The sequence below is a fragment of the Antedon mediterranea genome, chromosome 3 (genome assembly GCF_964355755.1).
Source record: "Antedon mediterranea chromosome 3, ecAntMedi1.1, whole genome shotgun sequence".
NCBI classification, from domain to species: domain Eukaryota; kingdom Metazoa; phylum Echinodermata; class Crinoidea; order Comatulida; family Antedonidae; genus Antedon; species Antedon mediterranea.
Genome location: NC_092672.1, coordinates 3,313,118 through 3,336,726, shown reverse-complemented (window position 1 = coordinate 3,336,726; position 23,609 = coordinate 3,313,118). Strand labels below are relative to the sequence as shown.

Below are 23,609 nucleotides of genomic sequence, written 5' to 3'. Positions count from 1 at the left end.
ATAAAGTGTGATGTGATAGTGTAGATAGAGCTGTAGAATAAAAATGAACAGTTAAACTTTGAATATCAGCAAACCATACCATGATGAAAACCATACAATGATGAAAAAAGAAGACAAATTTAAATGATAAAACAATAATTTTGAAGTCTTTTTCGGTTTGAAGTTAAAATTGTTGTGACTACCTACTGTAAATATCGTAAAATTTCTTAGAATAAAAATAAAGGTTAAACTTTGAATATATTATTAGCCAACCATACCATAATGAAAAATAGAAGAAAAATTTAAATGATAATTATTTCGGTTTGAAGTTAAAGACTGACTAAATATCTTTCTTAGAAAAAACTCAACCGTTAAACTTTGTATACTAGAGTGAACCATGCCATATATAAATAAAAACATAAAAAGACAAACAATATTTTAAAGTCGGTCTCTGTTTGAAATTAAAATATTTGCAACGACCACTTTTAACATGCTAACAAGATTTCTAGCTTTTGCAATGCTGTTCGCCCAAACATAAAGAAAATGAACTGGAATAAATAACAAGTTAGTTACTTTGTTTAAGAATGAGTCTACCTATGAGAGGCTAATGAAGCCTATCATTAAATATAGCCATAGGGACTTTAAGACCGCATAGATGAAGATTACATTTCAACTTATTGATTGGGACGTAAGGTATCAATTATAATTTTGCAATCCCATTCATATTAATCGTATTTTCGGCCTATAATACAGTAACATCCAGAAACAAAGTCTTTGTGCTTTAATATTTGCGTAGAAATATAGTAAAATTGGGTAAAATGTTCATATTTTTGGTATTATAATTGATATTTTTGTATAAAATATGTAAAATCATTCTTTTTTCAAATAAAAAACATAAGAATGTACTGTAACAAACATCTTAGGCCACAGCTTGGGGGGACCAAGCATGTGCAGGGCAAAACAAGACAACAAATACAAAACACTTAAATGTAACAAACATCCTAGGCCACAGCTTGGGGGGACCAAGCATGTGCAGGGCAAAACAAGACAACAAATACAAAATACTTAAATGTAACAAACATCCTAGGCCACAGCTTGGGGGGACCAAGCATGTGCAGGGCAAAACAAGACAACAAATACAAAACACTTAAATGTAACAAACATCCTAGGCCACAGCTTGGGGGGACCAAGCATGTGCAGGGCAAAACAAGACAACAAATACAAAATACTTAAATGTAACAAACATCCTAGGCCACAGCTTGGGGGGACCAAGCATGTGCAGGGCAAAACAAGACAACAAATACAACACACTTACAATAAGACGGTAAAAATAGTAAAAAAAACACATCCAAAAGGCATCAAATATAAAGAACTGGACTGGTCTGTATTATAATAAAACATTACAGGGGTCAAGAATTGGGTACAACATTACTGGAAAATTGTTGTCTTATACAGAATTTATGTAGAAATAAATGTTTATAGACGTATGGAACATTGCACAAAATGTTAGTACTGCTATAATAAATATGTTGTCTTGAAATTTTTATGAAATCAAATATTTATAGTAGGTAGAATATGAAGAACTGGGTAAAATGTTAGTGGTATTAAATCTGTTGTCTTGATATTTTTATGGAATCAAATATTTATAGTAGGTAGAATATGAAGAACTGGGTAAAATGTTAGTGGTATTAAATCTGTTGTCTTGATATTTTTGTAGACATAAATGTTTATAGAGGTATAGAGTACTGCAATAAATGTTATAGTATAGTATTATAAATCTGTTGTCTTTGTTATTTTGAAGACATACATTTTTATAGGTGTTCACATGTTAGTACAGTACTGGTATTATAAATCTGTTGTCTTATTATTTTGAAGACATACATTTTTATAGTAAGTATGATAAGCAATTTACTCGTATATTAAGTTTGAATGAGAATTATATTATGAAATAAATTGATTCAATTTTAAAGATTTTTTTTTCAAATAACAATGATGATTAGTCAAGCAAATATTGATGCCAAACACCTTACAAAATTAATGTTAAATTTAATCCCTTTATGAAACGTGGGTGTTGACGGATGAACGTCTAGTGTTTGTACTTCTCGCTAATCTTAATTAAAATTTTAACATCGACATCGGGCAAGTGCTACAAAACATAATTAAAGATCTTTTTATATGCTAGGGTTGTCAGTCTATTTCATTAAAAAGTTGTCAATGACCACACGTTTATAAGAGGTTTCATAACCTTACGAATCTGATAACAAACACAGATATCTAGTCACAGACTGTTTTCGTTATCGTCGATCCAATAAAAAAAAAATGAGGCATACATATTTTTACTTCAGTTTTTGTATATATCATGTGTTGTGTTGTGGAAATATTCAAAAGGTTGTTATTTTCAATAAAGGTAGAATTTTGCTTAGCAATATTACTAATCAAACTGATTTTTGAGTTGAGAAACATAGTTTTGCTTTGTATCTTTTGTGTAGCAAAAAGGCTGTTTTGTTAGTAAGAAGTCAAACAATCAAGTGAGCAGGATACACATGTGTAATAGTGCATTAAACATGCATTATTACTTTACTTTACCAAATATATTGGTCCTACGAAAGTATTTTTCTAAAATTATGTGAAATATACCACTGAAAATGCCCAGATGGTGATTATTGATTATTGAATCTTATGTATCTTTTTGAAATTATTAATATTTACATAACTTTACCATTTTCAGTTCATTAACATTGTTTTCAACAATGAGCATGTTTAAATAGTATTCTTTTTGTATTTGCTGACTCAATACTGTATATTTAACAAATGACCTCGTCATTTTGAATGCCATGAAATTTAATGAACATATCCGTTGGTGCTGTGTAACGTGACACAATTAAATACATGGGCAGCGTTTCTTTACTTGAATATTTTTCTCTTGGGCTATATTTTAACGATCAAATACAGTCTGTCATTAGATGCTAAATGAGCTCAAATCCATAACTTACTTTACATTTCAAGGTTTCAAATCTTGAATGTTTTACATAGAAATGTAATAACAGTCAACGCTCCATAAAAAAAAATTGTCCTAAAAAATAAGAAACGTATGATCATAACGTCCCAAATTGTTTCCGCATTCTGAAAATTCAGACATTCAAGGAAAGAAACACCTTTGAAACAGATTAGGGAAAACATTAGATAGCTGCAAGTACATACTGCTGTTACCATTGTCAGGGGGACAATATATCTTAAGTGTGACACTTAAGATATATTGTCCCCCTGACAAACATTTTTTTTAAAAATATGTTTACTATAATGTCACATAATTCACTTGGACCAAAAATTGGATTGAAAACCAATTTATTTACCTAAAAAAACTGACATAATTTAAAGCAAAACATAGTCAAATTGACTATAGTTAGAAGTCAATGGGTTTTTGGTTGAATTTAACCATTTTTAATATGTTTTTTTTTAAAGTGAAAACATTATTTACTTTATTTATTTTTTTCTACAGAAGTGAATAATATTAAGTCTTTGTTAATAATCTTAATTTTTCAAGTTTTTGGGGGAACAATACATCTTTCTTTCTTTCCCTACTTCTCTAGCTACATTACAGGATGTACTCTATGCAGGAATTGACTATTAATATCTCAAATATAATTTGATTTATGTCATCAAACCTTTTCAAAAAATATCTCCATCATCCTGGTCCTTTTCTCCTCCAAACTGAGACCTCTTTTCTTCGACTGAAAATAAAATTAAAGAAATCTATATTAGACACTGTATATTGTTACTCGGGGTACTAGGACTTATCATTTTCTCCTCTTCTTCCTCCATCTGGACACTATTGAGTAAAAAGTGCGATTTTTAAAGTACTACTCCTCCCTTATTCGTTGTAGTATTGAGCTGGGATCTGGCATGAATATACTACAGGCACATGTCCTCAAAGCTATAGAGCTTTATTTTTAAACCGGATGCAACAATATGACGTCTCGAAGATGGTACCATATAGCCGTATTTGGTAGGTTATTGATGTGTATGTGACGTCACATCCCGTCTTATGACGTCATTACAGCTTCATTTGCTGTACCACCCCGAGTATCGAACATTCATGCTTTTTTGTTTATTCTTTGTTATACTGAACCTCTATTTAAGGGGACATCTTCATGACCCAACAAACTGACCTCTGAATAGTTAAAATCATGTATATATTGTGCGCCTTATTCGTTTTACGTAAAAGCGTACTTAGTAGAAATGTCTACTGAAAATGAAATACCTTATAACGTTTGACCTAGAAATTCAAGCAAGAAGTCAAGAACTAACATTAATACTGCTTTAAAACACATTCAACACTTTTTACATTAAAAAATAAGAGGTAAACATTATTATTTTGTTACAAATTGAAGAAAAAAACCCAACAACATACAAACAATAGTGGGACGCTCCTATTAAGGGGACACTTTTTTAAACAAACAATTCAATTCAATTCAATTCAAGGAACATTTATTCACGTCCAAAAGACAAAAGTAACAAAAACAAAATGGCAAGTGATAAAACAAGAAAATGGACGAAGGCAAATCCCAAAAAGATTACAATCTTGTGACGGGATTGCCTTTACAAAATATTTAAATAAGAGAAGAAAAAAAAAAAAAAAAAAAATATATAAATAAAGAAAATAAATTAATTAGACAATAAAGAAATACAAAATATATATAAAACCAGTAGATAAAAGTTGGAATAAAAAATAAAAAAAGAACAGAAAAAAGTACAGCTGCATGGCATATAGCGAATATGATGACAATTGAATAATAAAGATAGCAAGTCACGGAACATGGAAAAAACGACCATATCAATCAAATCGAAACAAGGGGTAATACATTAGTGTTTTAACACTACGGGCAATCTCTATCCAGTGGTCCTGACGGTGTCCCCTTACTAGAGGTTATACTATAATATTATACTTGCTTTGGTTATGAAGTTATGTATTACTATATATTATCATCACATATTAAATTGATTCAATATAGTATCACGAAAGTTCTCATTAAAAATTATAAATTTGGTGGCTAACAACATTCCCAAGGGAAAGGTAGAAGATTCTATGGAAACCTATTCAGCAGCAAAGTTTAATATCACAGTTTGTGCGTATCATACTTTGATCCAATGGTCTGGAATCAATGGTTTTCATTGAATTTGTAGAGTATGGGAGCCTGGGAACATACGATCTGAGTAAACAGGGCGTGAAACAACGCACTGCCTTTACTTTAGGCATTGATTTTCAGCTTGAGTGTTTTATCAGCGTTTGGTGTTAAGCACCTGTGAATAGCACGACTGGGCAAATTGACGAGAACAAAACAATGGCCAGGGACTGATCCTATAGAACAAGTATTTATATAGTAACAGAGAATTGTGCGTAAAAACATCGTTCTGTTAGTTTTGCCAATGTCGATACAATAATATCAACAATAACTATATAATTGACAAGTGTACTTTCTTTTCTAGGGGATACAGTTATTTACAAACTTTAATACAATATAATAATAGCGATATTCTATTGTTTATTAAAACATTGATTTTGTTTTGTTTATAATAACAAAGGGAAAATAGCTACAAAGAGTTTAAATACCTAATCCATGGTAATGAATAGATTATACCATTGATTTTGTTTTTTTTATAAGTCATAGTTAAAAGTAACACTATAATCATCAAAATGTTATTGTTATTAAATTTTATAGGTGGTGATTAGAAGCTTTGTTAAATGACTAATTTGACACCTTTTATTATTATACTACTAAACTGTAATATGTCCTTATGTTTACTGGTACTGTCATGATTTTCATTACACATACAGTACCTTTTCTGTTTTTAAACCTAAACACAGAAATTGGAATTAAGAAATTTAATAAAAAGTACTGTATGTTTGTAGAAGCAAATGTTGATTGAGAAAATGGTGACTGGGTGATGTATGTTGTGTTTACTGTTTACTACATAGTACAAATAAATGTACAGTGATTAATATTAATTAGGCACATCGTAAAATTACATAAAAGACATTAAGATATGTTGGTAGTGACTGAGATACGGACTGAGCAAACATGGCTGAGCAAATACAGACTGAGCAACTGTTGACTGAGTAACTGCTAACCGAGCAAATGCTAACTGAGCAAAAGCTAACTGAGCAAATGCAGACTGAGCAACTGCTATGCTAAACAAGTAAATGCTGACTGAGTAAACTGACTACAGAGTAACTACTGACCGAGTAAATACTAACTGAGCAACTGCTGACTGAGCAACTGCTGACCGAGTAACTACTGACTCAGTAACTGCTTTACCAAGTAAATACTAACTAAGCAACTGCTGACTGAGCAACTGCTGACCTGACTAAATACTATTAACTGAGCAACTGCTGACTGTGTAAATACTAACTGAGCAACTGCTGACTACCCAACTGCTAACAAGAATAAATATTAACTGAGCAACTACTGACCCAAGTAAATGCAACTGAGCAACTGCTGACCGAGTAAATGCTAACTGAGCAAAGACTGAGCAAAAATAGTAGTACACTACTAAATTTAAATGACAATTTTAAAATCATTAATAAGGATTTAAAAATCATTTTAAATTTATTTATTTATTACAGTATAAATATGAAGGATGCTCGCGCACGCACTCTATCCCCGAGAGCTTCAAATTCTTCTAACCATTCATAATGCAAAGCAGACAAGCAGATAAAACATTTAATTCACTCGACGGAGTCAGTAAACCAGATTTCTATTCCTTAAGGCTGAAGGAAGTCCATCTAGTTTCTTTCTCAGCAACAAACAAACAGCTACAGTTTCATCATAATGTTCACATCCAAGTACTGCCTAGGTGTTTGGTTAATACAATAACGTCCCTCGAGATCGGCGCAAAACGTCGCCTACGAGACTTTAACTAGCACACACTGATTTCATCTGCTATTATTTGTCACCTTTTTCTGCGTGTATTGAACCATATCTCAAAGACCGGATTATTTGCATAATTTTATTTGTAATTATCTATTTAATTACACCTTATGGAGATTTTAATGTTCTTGTAATGTGCAGATAATGACTACTGAAATTCAATATAATTGAATTATTGATATAGGAAACGTATAAACAGTGGTTCGGTTCAGGACTAGCCCATTCAATGTCAATAATTTTGGGCTATTTATTAAATATCTTCATTTATATGCCTTTGTATATTGACAAATTTTACAACAGGCTAATTTGTTTAAACTTATATATTTTATTATCAGTTATAAAATCAATCAATCAATCAATCAATCATCTACCAAGTAAGTAACAGCCACAGTAAAAGCATACAGAAAGTTATGATTATTACAAAAATTGGGAAAATTATACTTCTGACATTCTATGTTGTGTCATTGTTAAAACATATATATTCATTAATTTTCTTTATTTCGGATAGTACATCCAAATCATACAAAAAACAAAAAGAGAAACAATTTCAACAGGAAAATTTAATAACAATAACAATATAAGCAACTTCCACAAAACCAAAATACAATCCTAAAATACCAAATTGCACCAACGCTGGTGTATATATAAATTTTGGGTACAAAAAAATAGAGAATTTTGTACCGTGATAGTGAATATTAAAAAATACAAGTATGGTACTTGGTAACAGTATATCATTCCAAAGAGGTGTAAAGAAAATACAGGATATATTTCACCTAAAAAATATACTGTATTTCATAATATTTGTCATCATTGTCCTGGCATATAATATGTACAAAGCACACTTGTTTTCTAGTTCACCCATGCTTACATAACAGTCTGTTTAACCTGGTAATGCAACACAATATGTTAACACATAAACCCATACGCTAAATTAGATTCCTATTAAACAATAATATAAAAAATCTTACGTCAATGTTTTTGTTAGGAAGTGAGCACAAAATAGATCTAGTCTGGGGCGGGGTACAATGGTAAATGAGATAAACAGGAGTAGGGATGGATTTCGGGATGAGGTATTCATTGTATTCTTTTTGTATAGTTGTGTATGTAAAGAGTTTTTATTATGTTATATTTTTATATGTATAATGATTATGAAATAAAGAATAAATGAATGAATAAAATATAAACATATTTGCCATTTATTAATCTGGGTTGGGCTCTAAAAAACACAGGAAAGTAGTTAATTTTGTTAACTTTGAAAAAACGTTTTAAAACCTTTCTACAAGTTAGTTACTTGATTACATTAACAATTGTAATTGAACAAATCCTAAAGTACCATTTGATATTAGCATAATTGCATGAAATAAAAGCACGGGTGATAACATGACTTTTCATTAAATGCAATTCACAGTTAGCCTGTTTTCTGCGTATTTCTCATACTACTACATCATTACTACTGCTTCATTCATTTCCTTTCTCTTTTTCCCCCTAAAGTAAAATATATTTGTATTTAAATTAGGCTTAAAATACTGACAACACAATTATTTTTCTCTATCATAAACTTAAAATAAATTGGAGAAAAGTTAAAAATGAGATACAAGCTATATGAGCGGATGAAGCCGGCGACATAACCTGTCAGATAAATGAAAACAAATGTGGCTGCTTGCCTATTAAATATAAAGAAAAGATAACCATAATTGTCGGGGAATGCAAAGAACAGCTTGACATATATTTGTATCATCTCCGAAGCACTTGAAATATATTATTAGGTTTCTGATAATTAAAATCAATGTCATTTCCAGCTACTGCTTTAAATATCAAAATGGTTTTTCGATGAGCTACTGTATGTTTGATACGATCTAGTCATCGTGCTCCAAAATTGTAAGTCTTTATAATTGGCCTGTTCTTGGCAAAATGATGACAAAACATGTGTTTGTACATTAGAAATCCAACATTGGGACATCCTTATTTATGGCACACCCCTTATTCACGGGGAGACTCTATTAAGGGGACATAATCTCCTTTAGAATGAACAAAGGCAATAAATGTTTTTAATACTACAACCAAGCCCTGTTCATGGGGAACCTCTATTAATGGGACACTTTACTGAACAAGAGGTACTGCACTACAGCCAATTCTCCTATTCAGACACTTTCAATAATCTTTTATTTCAGCATAACACAATAGTATACATAACAAAAGAAATACAGCTTTGTCCTGAAGGCGTCCCCTTAATAGAGGATATACTGTATATTACTTGCTTGTGTAATAATACTGTATCATGTGAATACAGACTACCTTCTATAAAATAATGTATACATTCTAATAGGATACTGTAAACTTAAACTAAAGTTAGTGACTCATCTCTATTCATTCATCAGTGGTAACAACATTTCCATATTAATAATATAGTATAATATAGATAGAGAACTTTTTGCGCATTGACGATCTTCGATTGATGAGACAGGGTTTCAATACCACGATAGAATGTCGCTAACACATGTGTGGATGGTCTTATTGTGTACTTTAAAATGTTTCTCTAAACAAAATAATAAATACACTGTTTCTAAATTGTTCGTTTTAATATTTATTATTGCCTATGAAAGAGCAAGACAATTACACAGTGTGTAAAAATATCTTGAAAAATGAAGAACAGAAATTTACAAACAGGCAGTTGAGATTAGTACAGTAATCTATCATGACTTGGTTGAAGAGCTAAAAAAATATTCCTTAATTTGTTTTTTATTTATGTATTTTGCTCACTAGTTGTTGAATTACAGTGAAAAGTTAAAGTGTCTATGATAAATAGTAGTAGACAGTAGTGAACTTTAAAAAAACCCACTTATGTGTGAGCTAAAACCATCCTGCTCATGAATATTCATTAAGTGCTAATTTAATATGCATGAGTAACTTCCACAGCAGCCAGCACACGCTACATGTGCTGTACACTATAGTCAAACAGTGAGATGAGATGAGACGTGTGAATGAGTACAGTCCGCAGTCGGATCTGCATCCTATTTAATCAGAAAAAAAAACTATACGGATATCAAAAAGGAAATACTTCAAAAGGAAATTTGTTTACACGACACCGACAATAGTTTCTAATGTTATAGTATACTTGATCACTATTTATCAAGTTTTAGTGAATTCAATTGTAACAATGAAGTTTTACAGTTGATATTCCCAAACAGAGGTAAGTTCAGTAAATAAGTAACAATATGAAGTTTTTTAACAATGTTGGTACTGGTAGTATTATGTACCACAAATAAAGATAATAAGAAAGTAGAAATTTTATTTGTAAAATTCAAATCTAGGCCTATATTTGATAGTATCAAAACTGGAATGTGTAAATGCTAAATTGATATTTCAATGTGTGAATAATTAATAACACAATCCAGATAACAGTACCAGTTTGATGGTTTGATTTGACGGTTTGTTTTTTTTCATAATAGAAATAAATTATATTTGATTTTGATAAAATGTTATGAATCAAAATATCATTTTAAAAATTATACGGTCAGGGGTTGAATCATTCCTATTAAATTACCAATTACTTTATTTTTGCTGAGTTTTGTGTAGATCTTATAAAAAGCTGATAACCCAATGAAAAAGTTCTGTAGCATCATTTTTTAATAACAGGAGATTATTTCACCATTCCTGTTCTACTTTACCGCCTGAAAAATTGGGTTTATATTATCAACATTCAATAATTTAATAATAAACATTATAACATTTAAACCCGGATCTACCCTTTAAATGTTTGTATAGGACGAATTAAATCCATGTCGTTGGCCCCTTTAGCATACTAAATAAATTATTCCCATTAAATCAATTCTAAAGTATTTCTTGAGAAGAGATAGAACATTAATAAATATTACAGTAGTTCAAAGTATAATAATATGGATAGGATAGCATTATTTACTCTAGGCATTTAATCATACTACAAACATTCAATTATTACAATTTTTTGATCATTTATTCAATTAATTTAACATATTATTGGTATTTAATATTAAAAATTAATTTTAAATCATTTAGCATTGTTAAATTATTTCATTTTCCTGGTGATTACTTATATTAATTTGATCGACATTTTAATCATTTCAAATTAAATAAACTTTAATATAATAATGCAATATAATTTTAATAATTACAGTCCGTTCATTGTATCCTTAAAAAATCATTTCTTAAATAAAAATTAGAATTGGATGGAAACTTACATTACAAAAAATGAGGGTTGAATATTATAGAATTTGAAACCTTTAACAAAACCTGATAGTCAGTCAAAATGAAAGATTATGAAAATTGCATCAAATAACGTTATGTAGGATGAACATAGTAATTTGGTCGTAGATGAAAATAGTCTAATACTACTATTAATAGTTGCCATACTAACTTCCTAGCCATTAATATGGGTTGTATTGCACGAATCCCTCTCATAGCATCTTAATCAATCACGGACTGACATCGTAGAACTACTTTTGTACGTGACTACTTCATTCAATATGGAAATGTCCCTACTTTAAACAAAAAGTCTTGAACCTATTATACAGCTATAGAAACGTATAGGCCTAGAGGTTTTAAGCAGAGTACAAACATTATAAATAGGTAATTTTACAATAATATCGACTAAATTCAATCCTATCTGGGATAGAAGGATATTTAAATATTTAAAATCGTGTTGGATTATTTATAAAATCTCAAAATTATTACTACATGTGGCCATTGTAAGGAACCATTCAATATCAGTTGAATCGAACTAAATGACCATACCTTATGATGGTCTAGAGGTAACCACAGTACAAACATTATAAATAAGTAATTTTACAAAAATATCGACTAAATTCAATCCTATCTGGGATAGAAGGTTATTTTAAATATTTAAAATCGTGTTGGATTATTTATAAAATCTTATATTACATGTGACCAGCCATTGTATAAGGAACCATTCAATATCATCAGTTAAATAGAACTAAATGACCATACCATATGATGCAATTAAATTTATTAATCAAATGCCAAGGGAATATTTTAGATGCGTTTAATTAAAGTACTGGACAATGTAAACAGTTTAAAGACCAGATAGAAATTAAAGGATGTACTGAAAACATTACTGTTTAATGAGCGATTTCTAATAAGCAGGCAGCTATAATTCACAAAATTAACAAACACACAAATTCATTTCACTTGATTACCTTTTAAGGCTTTCAAAATAAGCACTATCTTGTAAAGTACAATAGGCTCATTTGTTTTCTCGTTTATGCTTGCCTTCCACATAATACCCAAATACGATTATCTTTCTTTCAGGTGAGTTGGAAAAGATTAATTGTCAACAAACAACACAAAGGTGAGATGGTACACAAACAAGATATTAGCAAGATCATTAAAGTTTAATAACAAACATTAATTAAGAAGGATACAGATACAATTGCATAGACGCCCACTGCCGAGAAATGAATTGAAAGGTTGAACTGAAGTTGTTTTTACGCAAAGTTTCATTGAAAGCATTTTGAAGTTGCTCATACTCTACGTACTTTAAGGCCACGTTTATTACAAAAATGGAAGTCGGCGGTCAGAAAAATAAAAACAGAACTTGGATTTTATTTAATTTCATTATAATTATGAACTACATAGGAAGCGCTTTTATGCAACAATTTAAAACAGAACCAACCGACATCCGTGTAGATGTTGGTGAATCAGCAAATCTGTACTGCCAAGCCCAAGAACTGACGGACGGACAGACTCTCGGATGGATGCGGGATCAAGAACGCATCACAAAAAATACCAGGTTATTGGTAGATTTAAACCACTTGAGGGTTCGTCTGGACATCTTTGGGTACATCCTCGCATTCAACGTCACAAGACCTTCAGATGCAAATAGATATGCATGCGCAATATTTGAAGAAGGAACAATTTATCCAATTTATAAATCTGATTATGCAGAACTTGAAGTTTGGCAAAAGCCAAGCCTCAATTACCCAGAATGCAGTTCATCATCCAAAGATTATCGGTTTATTGAAGGGTCAAGGGTCATTTTAAACTGTATAGCTGAGTTCTTGATGCCCTCTGTCACTTTACAGTGGTTTTATAATGGAGAACCTGTAGACTTTGGATCAATAAATGTTAATAATGATTTGGAATTTGTTCAGTCACGATTTTCGTTTGAAGTTACCAAAATTCATAATCTTGCAGAGTTTACATGTAGGTTAACCACAGAATTTGATACAAACATTGTACAAATTTGTACGGCAGGTCCGTTGGAAATAGACTTTCTACCGACGGTCCACATTGAGCCTGTGTTCGCAACGGCTGGAGATCAAGTCTACATGTTCTGCAACTCCACAGGAAATCCAGAACCATTTATTCACACGTGGCATTTTGATCCCGATATCGAGCAAGAACTCTACGATATCGATCCCTCTGGACGTAACCTTCGTTTGTATAGTCCACGAACTCGTATGAACGGCACAATAATCGAGTGCGTTGCTTATAATACTGCTGGTTATGCAAAAGATCAATCTATTTTAATTGTTCAAGGCATTGATCCACCAGAAGACGAATTTAAAAGAAATGGCAAGGTAACGCCGGTTGAGAGCGGCAACGATGATAACTTTTCGTCAATTGAAACGAACACTGTCGCAATTATCTTTTTGATCGTAGGAATATTTTCAGTTATTATCGTTTTCTTTGCTGTAATACCCGTTTGTTTCAGACCAGCATGTCGCGAAGTTATGGACGTCAACGGTCATAAAATCCCGCAGCCAGATGTTTATTTTGAACCAAAAGATCGTGTTTTACCGCCAGTCCCTAGCGAAGAACAGTACGCATCATGGAGAAGATCAGTGGCGGTCCAAGTGTCCGATACGGGAGGCGATTTAGATTCGACGTACGCTGAGGTTATGGAAGAAATTGAAGACAAAGAACTGTCGATTATATACTCTCGTAAATCTATTTATATTTAAAATGTTGAAATGCTGTTTTCGTAATTTATTTTTATTTAATTATCGTCTCTTCAAATTATAAACTTAGGACACCAATGTTTTAATCCAAGATAGGATTTAAAATAATAAGAATTTGGAATACGTTAAGATTCATACTAGTTTTCTGGACAAATCTATTTATCTGAAGTTGTACGTGTGTGGTTTTTATCAATTCTGTGACGCATTCATTAAAATATTATTTTCTGTGTTTGTTTGAGATCTGAATATTATAGTTTTATTTATTTATTTATTTTTTTTTTTCTTCATACTCATCCAACAGCGAGTAACTCGCCAATTACAGGATGGATAAAGTATTTAATAATTTATCATGCTTATAAACTAAGTCTCATTTGAGGCTTAGGGAGTGGAGTTGAAAGAGTCATGAGTTACAACCCTGCACTAGGTCAGGATTGAACCCGGGACCTTGGGATTGGAAGGCAAGCACGTTTAACCACCAAGCTACAGCTCCACTCCATTTATATAGAGTAGATCCTTAACTATTATTATCAAATACAGACTGGCATAAGGCAGTTTTTAACTACTGTAGGTATGTTGGCTAATTACAATAGAGATGATCAAAAGTAACATCTGGCACTTATTATGGATACCTAGTCTATTTATTATAAAATATGAAATGTTTGTTATTGTTTATTTGAAATTAGTAATTGAAATTGCAGAAATGTGGAAACAAAAAAATGGGAAAAAACAACGGAAAAAATCCGTTTAGGGTAGGAGTAAACTGAGCATCTAAAATAATTCACAGACATAAACCTCTGTATATCAACAATTCCAATTCCTATTAAACATTGTATGTAAACAATGAATGTGTAATTTTGAACAATTTCTTTAACAAACCCACCGATGCAACAACCTGTTAATGTAGTGATTTGTATTGTACACCAACATTTACCCAAATATGAATATAAACAACATCAACCCTCTCTTCATTTTCAACTTATGTCCAAATAAGGTAGTATGCACCCTGTATGTTTAATTCATTATTATTTACCCATTCAAAATTTAACCAATCTGCCTGTAAAGTACATTACATACAAATTCATACAGTATGAATTAGTTATGTACCGTACTACATAGACATTTCCTATCTGCACCCACTCACATGTTTAATTTAGAAGTAAAACGAGACAAATGTATATACGTTTATTATATCTATTTAGCATAAATCACCTATTATTTATTGTAAATTTGTTATATATCTTTTAAAAATGTCTATCCAATACTATAAATTGCAAAAGAAAAATAAAATGATTAAAAACCTTGAATAAGCTTTTTGTTTTATTTATTAATGTTAATTTATATATATACTAAAGTTCTGTCTACACTATCAAACTAGTTTGACAAAAAGTGATGTCCCTAAATATGGTAGTAATATGCTCAAATATGGTAGTGATGACATAATCATGTCTATATATGGGCACACAATTTTTTTGTAACATAAAGTTTGATAGTGTAGGCAAGGCTTATAATGCTCTGGTTACATATCAAACTAGTTTGACAAAAAAAAGAGTGATAGTGCCTAAATATGGAAGTGATATGCCCAAATATGGTAGTGATATGACATCATCATGTCTATATATGGGCACATCAATTTTTTTGTAACATAAAGTGTGATAGTGTAGACAGAGTTTATTTAATGGAAAAGTTCATTACAATTATGAGTGGAGTATTTACTTTGCGGAATTTAGTTTCAGACGATGGCCAAGACATGACGTTACAGATGAAAAGGTCTCTGCATCTGCGACCTTAACAAAACCCTGTATGTATGTTAATTATTTAAACATAATAGGTGCATCTTCTCTAGCATTTTGATTTTTAATAAAAAATATATAAAGATGTAAAAACTTGAATGAACTTCAATATGAAACGAAGGTAATATTAAAGTAGTATAGGCATTACGAGTACTACTTTTTGAGGTAAAATTGAGATATAAATATTCCAGACACGCATTCAGCCATACACTTTAATTCACATTCGTGCTCTATGAGAAGTAAAGATGCACTTAGCAATGCAGTATTAGTGTGACCAAACTTCCGCAGCGGCAATTAATCTCCGAGTAAATGACACGGTGAATGATCTAAAAATGCATGAATTAATCACCGATACTAGGATTCTACGATTTCCCACATGTCCACATTCTATGCCTACTGAAAATCTCAGTTAATCTATGTATGTGTTAGGCTACTGATTTACGATGAAATGTGTTTCCATTTTAATAGTGGAAACGGTAATAAAAAAAAACAGCCGACATTGCAATTCTATAAACTAGCATTAATACAACAAGAGTGTTTTAAACATTATCATTTAAACCAAACTGTTAAAACTATTTAAATTTTAAAAAATCTTACTAAACGGTGAGAAATCCTTCACTTATCGGAGGGAGATTGTAAAAATGAAACGGTAATCAATAAATATTTTGATTTAAATCTTTAAAAGCAACCAATAATAGAAAAATTATTATTTTTTCCACACAAAAACTCTAGTGATAAAAACGAGTATTAGTCACTTGCAAACATTTATATCAAGATTGATATTGGTGAATAAAGCTAATGAATTATTCTATGTTCTGTTGGGTATATAAATTGATATAGAAAATATATTCAACCATATACTGTATACCAAAGGTTGATACAAAAACTATAATAAATTTAAAAGAAAAAACGTTATTTGATATGGATGTGGACATTTTCAGTTGACACTAAATAAAAGAATAAAAGTATTTAAAGAAGAAAAGTGCATTGGAACCTTTATTAGGGAACATTTTCACAAAAAAAAAGTGTCCCCTTAATAATAAGGAGACACTTTTATAACAAAAAAAGTGTCCTCTTAATAGGAGTGTCCCCTGAATTGGGGTTGGCTTTAGTGTTAAAAATATATTTTCCCTGTTAATTTCACAATAAATCGCCCCTTAATAGGAGTGTCCCCTTAAAGATTTATTGTCCACATGAAAATTTTTTTTTTATTTTTGTTGTTGAATATGCCATTTTAATGTCACATAATATTTATTCACTTTGGCAAACAATTTGACTGGGGAAAAAAATTATTTACCTGAAAAAACTGTAATTAAAGAAAAAAATAGTCAAATTGGCTGCCAGACCAATGGGTTTCTGGTTGAATTTAAAATGTTATTTGTCATTTTATAACTGAAAACGTTTTTTTTTTTTGTTTTTTTTTATATGGAAGTGATCAACTTTGTTAAAACTACAAAATGACCTATTTAAAGCCTGATTTTATTAATCTTCATTTTTCATGTTTTTGGAGGACATACATCTTTAACAGGGGAGGGATCTATTGCATAATAGATAGTCCCAATATGGATAGCAACTTATTGTGGTACAGCACTTGCATACACAAACATCTCATTTATATGCCATCATATTTAGCATGAATCCAGAAAATATATTAATAAGTTTAAATTTATACATTATCTACATATTTACACTATTAGTATAAATTTATGAAGCAAAATTCCAGCCGTGATTTTTGCAGTTTATTGTCGGTTATACCAGCATTGTTTTTCTTTGTTCATTCATCACAAATTCAAATTAGCAATAAACTTTATACAATTTCTAATACCATATGCTTTTTACCCAAGGTCATGAGAATAATAATAATAAGTGAAAAAGACTGGAAATATAAAATTATTTCTGCTACATTTGGCCGAGTACACCATTCAGGCAGATATTGTTTGTATACAAAACATTTGGGTTGGAAGATCTACACGCCATAAAGGCCATTTTTCTGTCAATTATAAGGCTTTCATTAATTTCTCTTCATTTCAAATTTATAATAAACTATACATATGCACCAGTAGATGCCCTAAATTAACCTGGATTGGAAAGAAAGGGGGATTTCATCCTGTTTCCATTTAAAGTATAAAAAGAGAGGTATTGTAACCCTTTTTATTACATAGGCCTACTGTTCCTAATGTTTAGAAGCTGTCATACATACAGTACGTTAAAAAATGCAATAAAATTAGGGTTGGTTATTATTTAGGGATCAGACATGCAGTGGAGTACATGGATCATTTTGAGAATGAGAATTACGGAGAAGGGGGATCTTAAATTGAAAAAAACCAAACCATTCATGACAGAGGGCGCTATTTATAAATCAGTATTTAAAAGAAAATTATGTTTGGTAGTAAACATGTTTGATTGATACAGACAGAATGTTTTAAAACCTAGAAAATTACTATTTTTAAAGCACTGTTTACACTATCAAACTAGTTTGACAAAAAAAATGTGATGTGCCCAAATATGGTAGTGATACTGTAGGCTTAAATATAGTAGTGATATTAAAATATAGTAGTGATATGACATCATCATGTCCATAGGCACATCACATAAAGTTTGATAGTGTAGACAGGGCTTAACAAGCTACTAAATATTTCAATTTTTCATGATAATATTAATCAAAATTTGGTGTGTAATATCTGTCCCTTTATTATTAATATAGCACATTATGATATACATATAAAGTGTTTTACTGCCCTCAATGTAATTATTAAAGTTTTAAGTTTAGAGAGGGCGCAATCCAGTGTTAACATTCTGAGTTATGGTTGCCATTGAAGCAAATGTAGAAAGTTGAAAAAATATTTCATTTTTTTGGCAGAAACTATTTTAAAATAGTGTATAAAAATAAACAAATTGTATTATACGAAAGACCCACTAAATTACATTGATTCTGGTCTTAGATTTATATGTTGGCACAGAAAACAGAAAACTACACAAAATTGAAATGGAAAAAAGAAAGGAGTTTAAGCGCACCCTGATTTTTTGTACAGATGTTTTAATTAGGTGGACAATAAAAAAAAAAAAACGATAAATAAACATTTTATCAGATGAATAAATGAATTTTTTGTGTTTTTATTCAACTTCAGATTTTTTATTTTGGTTGTTTGACACTATAGCTAGTGGAAACTAAATTCGTAAAACTTGTCCTATGTAGAATCTTAATCTATTCTGTGCAGAAACCGCCCGTCCACTCCGCGTTATGTGTAAAAAGTCATAAGAAATAACATAGATTCTATATTTTTATTACTGTTTTATCACTCGTCTGTGTAAATTGGCCTGATATCCATCCATTTATGCAAGATTTTTATAGCAGTTGATATCCTTTCACTTGTAATCTTGGCTAGAAACCATATTCATAATGCGTTCCAAGTGAATGTCCCATCCGAAGGACGCGACAATGAGAATTAGAAAGGCATCTTGCCTAAGGACACAGTATAGACGCTGCATCTCAACGTTACACTATCTCATGTCAAGATTCCTTTAAGTTCAATATTGTATCTGCATTCGAAGCAATCAAATATATTTCATTACTTAAAAACGGAGACACTTTATAGAGTGGCGTTATGGCTTGGTGGTTAAGATATTTGGCTACCAATCCCAGATTCAATGGTTCAAATCCTGTCAGATGTCCAGAATTTGTTCTCATGACAAAAAAAACTTTAGTTATATAGTATCTTGTTTGACAAATGTGCATGTCTTATGAATGGATTCTTACCTGTATTTTATGACAAATTTGCTTGGCCAGTCCTTGGCTATGTGCCAAATAAAATTTACATTTTTATTAAACGTAACTGCAATTTCTGAAGTGACGAAAAACCAATCAACACATTTATTTTTAATATCATTAATATACATACATTGTTAGTACTCTGAATAATTCCTTTATGGCTAAACATTTATGCAGATTTTTATTTTCAGTTCTTTATTAATCATTCCGGTTTTTTTTTTCTACAGACTGCATCGATATCATTATACAGACGTAGAATAACTCTTGCTTTTTTTTTATTCTAAGTGAACAGTAATGTAATCATAATGCCAATTTGAAAATACCACTCTGCTATAGCGGATTATGGACAATCTTTTAAATTGTTATCTACAGCAAAACTGTGAATCTTGTAAAAGGTAAATGAGTTTTGGAAATATTAATAATAGCCGTCTTGTAAACAAGATTATCTAAATGTACAATTGTAGATATTTTCAACTTAGCTAGACTTTAAATTGAGCTGAAGAAGTCTTAACATTCACATGTATTACAGTCTACAGTTACGAGTATACAAAAAATCATTTGTATTTGTCAAATCGGGAGAATATATTTACGAGTCGAAACAGCTATGTACTCAGTGTACATGAATGGGGGAGTAACTTTAATGGGGTAACACATGGGGCAGGTCCCTAGTTTGGCACTACCAATGGTCCTCAAATACTGGGTAGTTGCATTGGGGCTGTTCATACTCTAATACGTCTTTTAAGCTCCAGGGCTCCTGGGTTTAGCAAGTGAGTGCTCAAAGCCTTTACGCCACTGGCTAACTTAACATTTTACTTAAAGATGTATTGTCCCCCAAAAACATGAAAAATGAAGATAAATTAAATCAGACTTTAAATATGTAATTTTTAGTTTGAATAAAGTTAATCATTTCTATAGTAGACTAGTCCAGATAGTCATATTTCCACTCTAAAAGATGCTGTAGGCATTTCGTGTTAAAAGTGAATAAACATGTGTTTTAGGGTAATTTTGGGGTGCTGAATTCAAATTTGCTGTTTTACCCGGCTCAATTTTTAGATCTTCACCCTTAAAATGTGAAAAACAAAATGGCCGCCATTTCAGACTTATTTTGGCTTTTAACTTGACTTTTAAGTGACGTAGCAAGTTAAAAATGGTGTCTATACCTATGTTTGTGATAGGGTTAGGGTTAGTTGAAGATTCCAACTATATTGTTATTAAAGTTGCAAATATTCTATTTCAGCCGCCATGTTGAAATCCAAGATGGTCGCCATTTTAAACGTATTTTGGCTTATAACTTGACTTTTAATTAACATAGCAAGTTAAAAATAGTTTCTATACGTATGTTTGTGATACTGAGGATTCCAAATATATTGTTATTAAAGCTGTAAACAGCCGCAATGTTGAAATCAAGGATGGCGCCTATTTTAAACACACACACACACACAGGGTAGTAACAAAGTGCGAGGCAAACAAACAAATGAAAAACTCACAAAGGGATTGTGCTTTATGTGTAAAATATTTTAAAACGAGATAGATGATAATGATGATCATTGTCAAGTGTTTAGAAAAATATAAGAAAATTAATGAAAAAAGGAGGTAATACGGAATTCATAAATGTAAAAATGTTACTGATGACATTTGGAATTAACAAAAATGTGTTAAATAATATGATTTAATGACATGAGATAAAAGTAGTGTTTGCGCCACAAAAGAGAAAAAAATATATATATACAGTATATAAACATCACAGAATAAATTCTAATCCGCCCGATATAATGAAATTTAATTAATTAGAAAAAATAAAAATGACGAAACCTGTGAGAATGAGAAAAAGCCCTCTCCAAGATTCAAACCCCGAACCTTCTGCTTGATATGCAGATCTCCTAACCATTAGACCACTGGGGTTTTCATTGTATTGTTCCAATTCGATTGTGCGAGGCAGCGAGGCACACCAAATATAAGTGTGAGGCATGCGAGGCATATAGTTTACAATTTCAAAAAGGTGCGAGGCATATAGTTTACAATTTCAAAAAGGTGCGAGGCATTTCTTAACGTGCTATTATGCTATATTATAGGCCTAACAATCAATTATTTATATTTTAAAAATAGGCCTAGCGTATCGAAATAGATTCGTGTATACACTCATCATGCTATGTTGTTTATTTTTATGTAACGATTGTTTTTTTTTCATTCAAGTCATATCGTGGCTGGTATAAGTTGACTACAATGCTCAAATTGTTTGTTCATAATGATAATGAAAGAGTTGGTCAAAAAGACTTCACAGAATCAATTCAATACAACAACAACGTATTTATATCAAAACATTTCTCGGAATAGAAATAGATTGTAAAATTGGTAAAAAAACAAACATGCTAAATGTATACAAACAACAATTGATAAAGACATCAGTATAATAATAATATATAAATTGAGAAAACTGCTAAAAAGTAGTGTATAATTTATTTTATTTATGTATTGATATTATTTGTTTTTATTGTGTTTTCTTTGTTATTATGATGAGCAATGAATTTCCTTGTTGAGGATCAATAAAAGTTATCTTATCTTATCTTATCTTACCATATATTAATGATTGTTGTGAAATTTGGGGTAACACTTATAAAAGTACAGTACAAAATGTTTACAAAAAAAAGGTACTGTAATTTATAAAATTATCAATAGTGAAAGATGATAGCATTAGCCATAGTAGTAAATGATAATGGATACCAGAGGAAGTAGAGGTTTCGTTTTGAGGTTTTTTCATCTACAGTATTATATATAATGCCTTCAATTCAGAATAAGGAAATAGAATTAACTAGGGCACAGCCAAAATGTAAAACAAAGTGGAATGCGTCAATTTCTCATGCATTTATTGGTGAAAAACACGTTTAATCTCAATATATTTGTTAATTTGTCAATAAAAATGCTGTAATATGTTACTGCTGATACTGTTCTGTTTTCAAAGAATAATAATCGATCCTAAATTTTGGGAAATGATAAAATGATGCCTCACATTTTTTGATGATGGTAAAACGATGCCTCGCATAAATTTCTGACTTGCCTTGCTTTTGCGCATATCCTAGGCCTGTTGTGCATGTAGTTCTCTGTGCCCTGGGGACCTGTGAACACCTGCACATAGCCGGCCTAGCCCATTAAACAATTATTACGCAATAAGCATTAAGCTATATATGCTTTGCAATTAGTGGTAATATGTAGGCCTACACACATAAATATAAGTTTAATTTATAGTATAATAATTAGATATCAAATTAATAGTTTTCATACAATAATATCGTGGATTTACTGTATATAGCGCCTAATGTTGTGAAACATTATTACCCCAGTCTATTGGATCAAACGTGTATGGAAACATCCAAAATTGAAATGACACATGAAATAAATAATGTCATATTGCAGTTTTTGGTATAAACAAGTGATCATCTTCATCTGCAATCAAAGTTGCTACTGTATTTCACTGCCAGAATTTTACCTGTTTGGTGACCAAGTCAACAACTTTTTTGGCTTATATTATAATGCTGTTTCCAAGATTCATCGAGCATAAAGGACATTATATTGTGCCAACAAGGATGAAGAACCATCAGTTAAAGATACTGCATATCAACAGTATTCAAAGGGTTTGGGTAATTTTCTAACTTGCCATCACTACCGGTAACCGGTAAACAAGCTTTGTTCTTATGTCATCCACACCAGCATTTGTTTTTTTTCTCTTTCGTGGGGGTCACCCACATTTATTCATTCTTTTTACAAATATATATTACATAACATACATGATCAGATCAGGTCAAGTTCAATATTGAATATCGAAACGTGGCAGGCTGAAGGCGCTTGACCTTTGACAAGATCGCCTAAATTTTTAATATATTAACTTTACAATACTTAGTGTTGTATATTCTGGTACAGCCGCTCCATAATCTCTTTGCTTTTCTTCCTTATATCTATATTTTTAAATTTATACTAACAAAGATCTTTTTTATTAATATAATAATAATAATATATCAAAAATGTATTAAATAATATTCATCGCATAATATGCAATCTACGATAATTTAATTAATTGATATAACAAATTTATTAAATACATAACATCATTGGAATAAAAAGAACAAATCACATATCTACACATAATCATAACATCGTATACTCTATCTCTAACAATTTATTCAATCTTCTA

The 23,609-nt window shown here is 30.9% G+C and overlaps 2 protein-coding genes across 2 annotated transcripts in view; one reads left to right on the top strand and one right to left on the bottom strand.

The window, feature by feature from the left end:
- LOC140044551 (meiotic nuclear division protein 1 homolog) overlaps nucleotides 1-23,609 on the bottom strand; it is a 68,180-nt gene that overhangs the window by 16,040 nt on the left and 28,531 nt on the right. Inside the window, exon 3 of the mRNA XM_072089114.1 lies at nucleotides 3,645-3,710. Coding sequence (XP_071945215.1) covers nucleotides 3,645-3,710 — 66 coding nt within the window. The remainder of the gene's footprint in view (nucleotides 1-3,644; nucleotides 3,711-23,609) is intronic.
- LOC140044543 (cell adhesion molecule 3-like) lies at nucleotides 9,885-15,160 on the top strand. Its single transcript, XM_072089100.1, has 2 exons — nucleotides 9,885-10,098; nucleotides 12,213-15,160. Exon 2 carries the CDS (start codon nucleotides 12,464-12,466, stop codon nucleotides 13,865-13,867), a length of 1,404 nt encoding a protein of 467 aa, XP_071945201.1. The 5' UTR covers nucleotides 9,885-10,098; nucleotides 12,213-12,463; the 3' UTR covers nucleotides 13,868-15,160.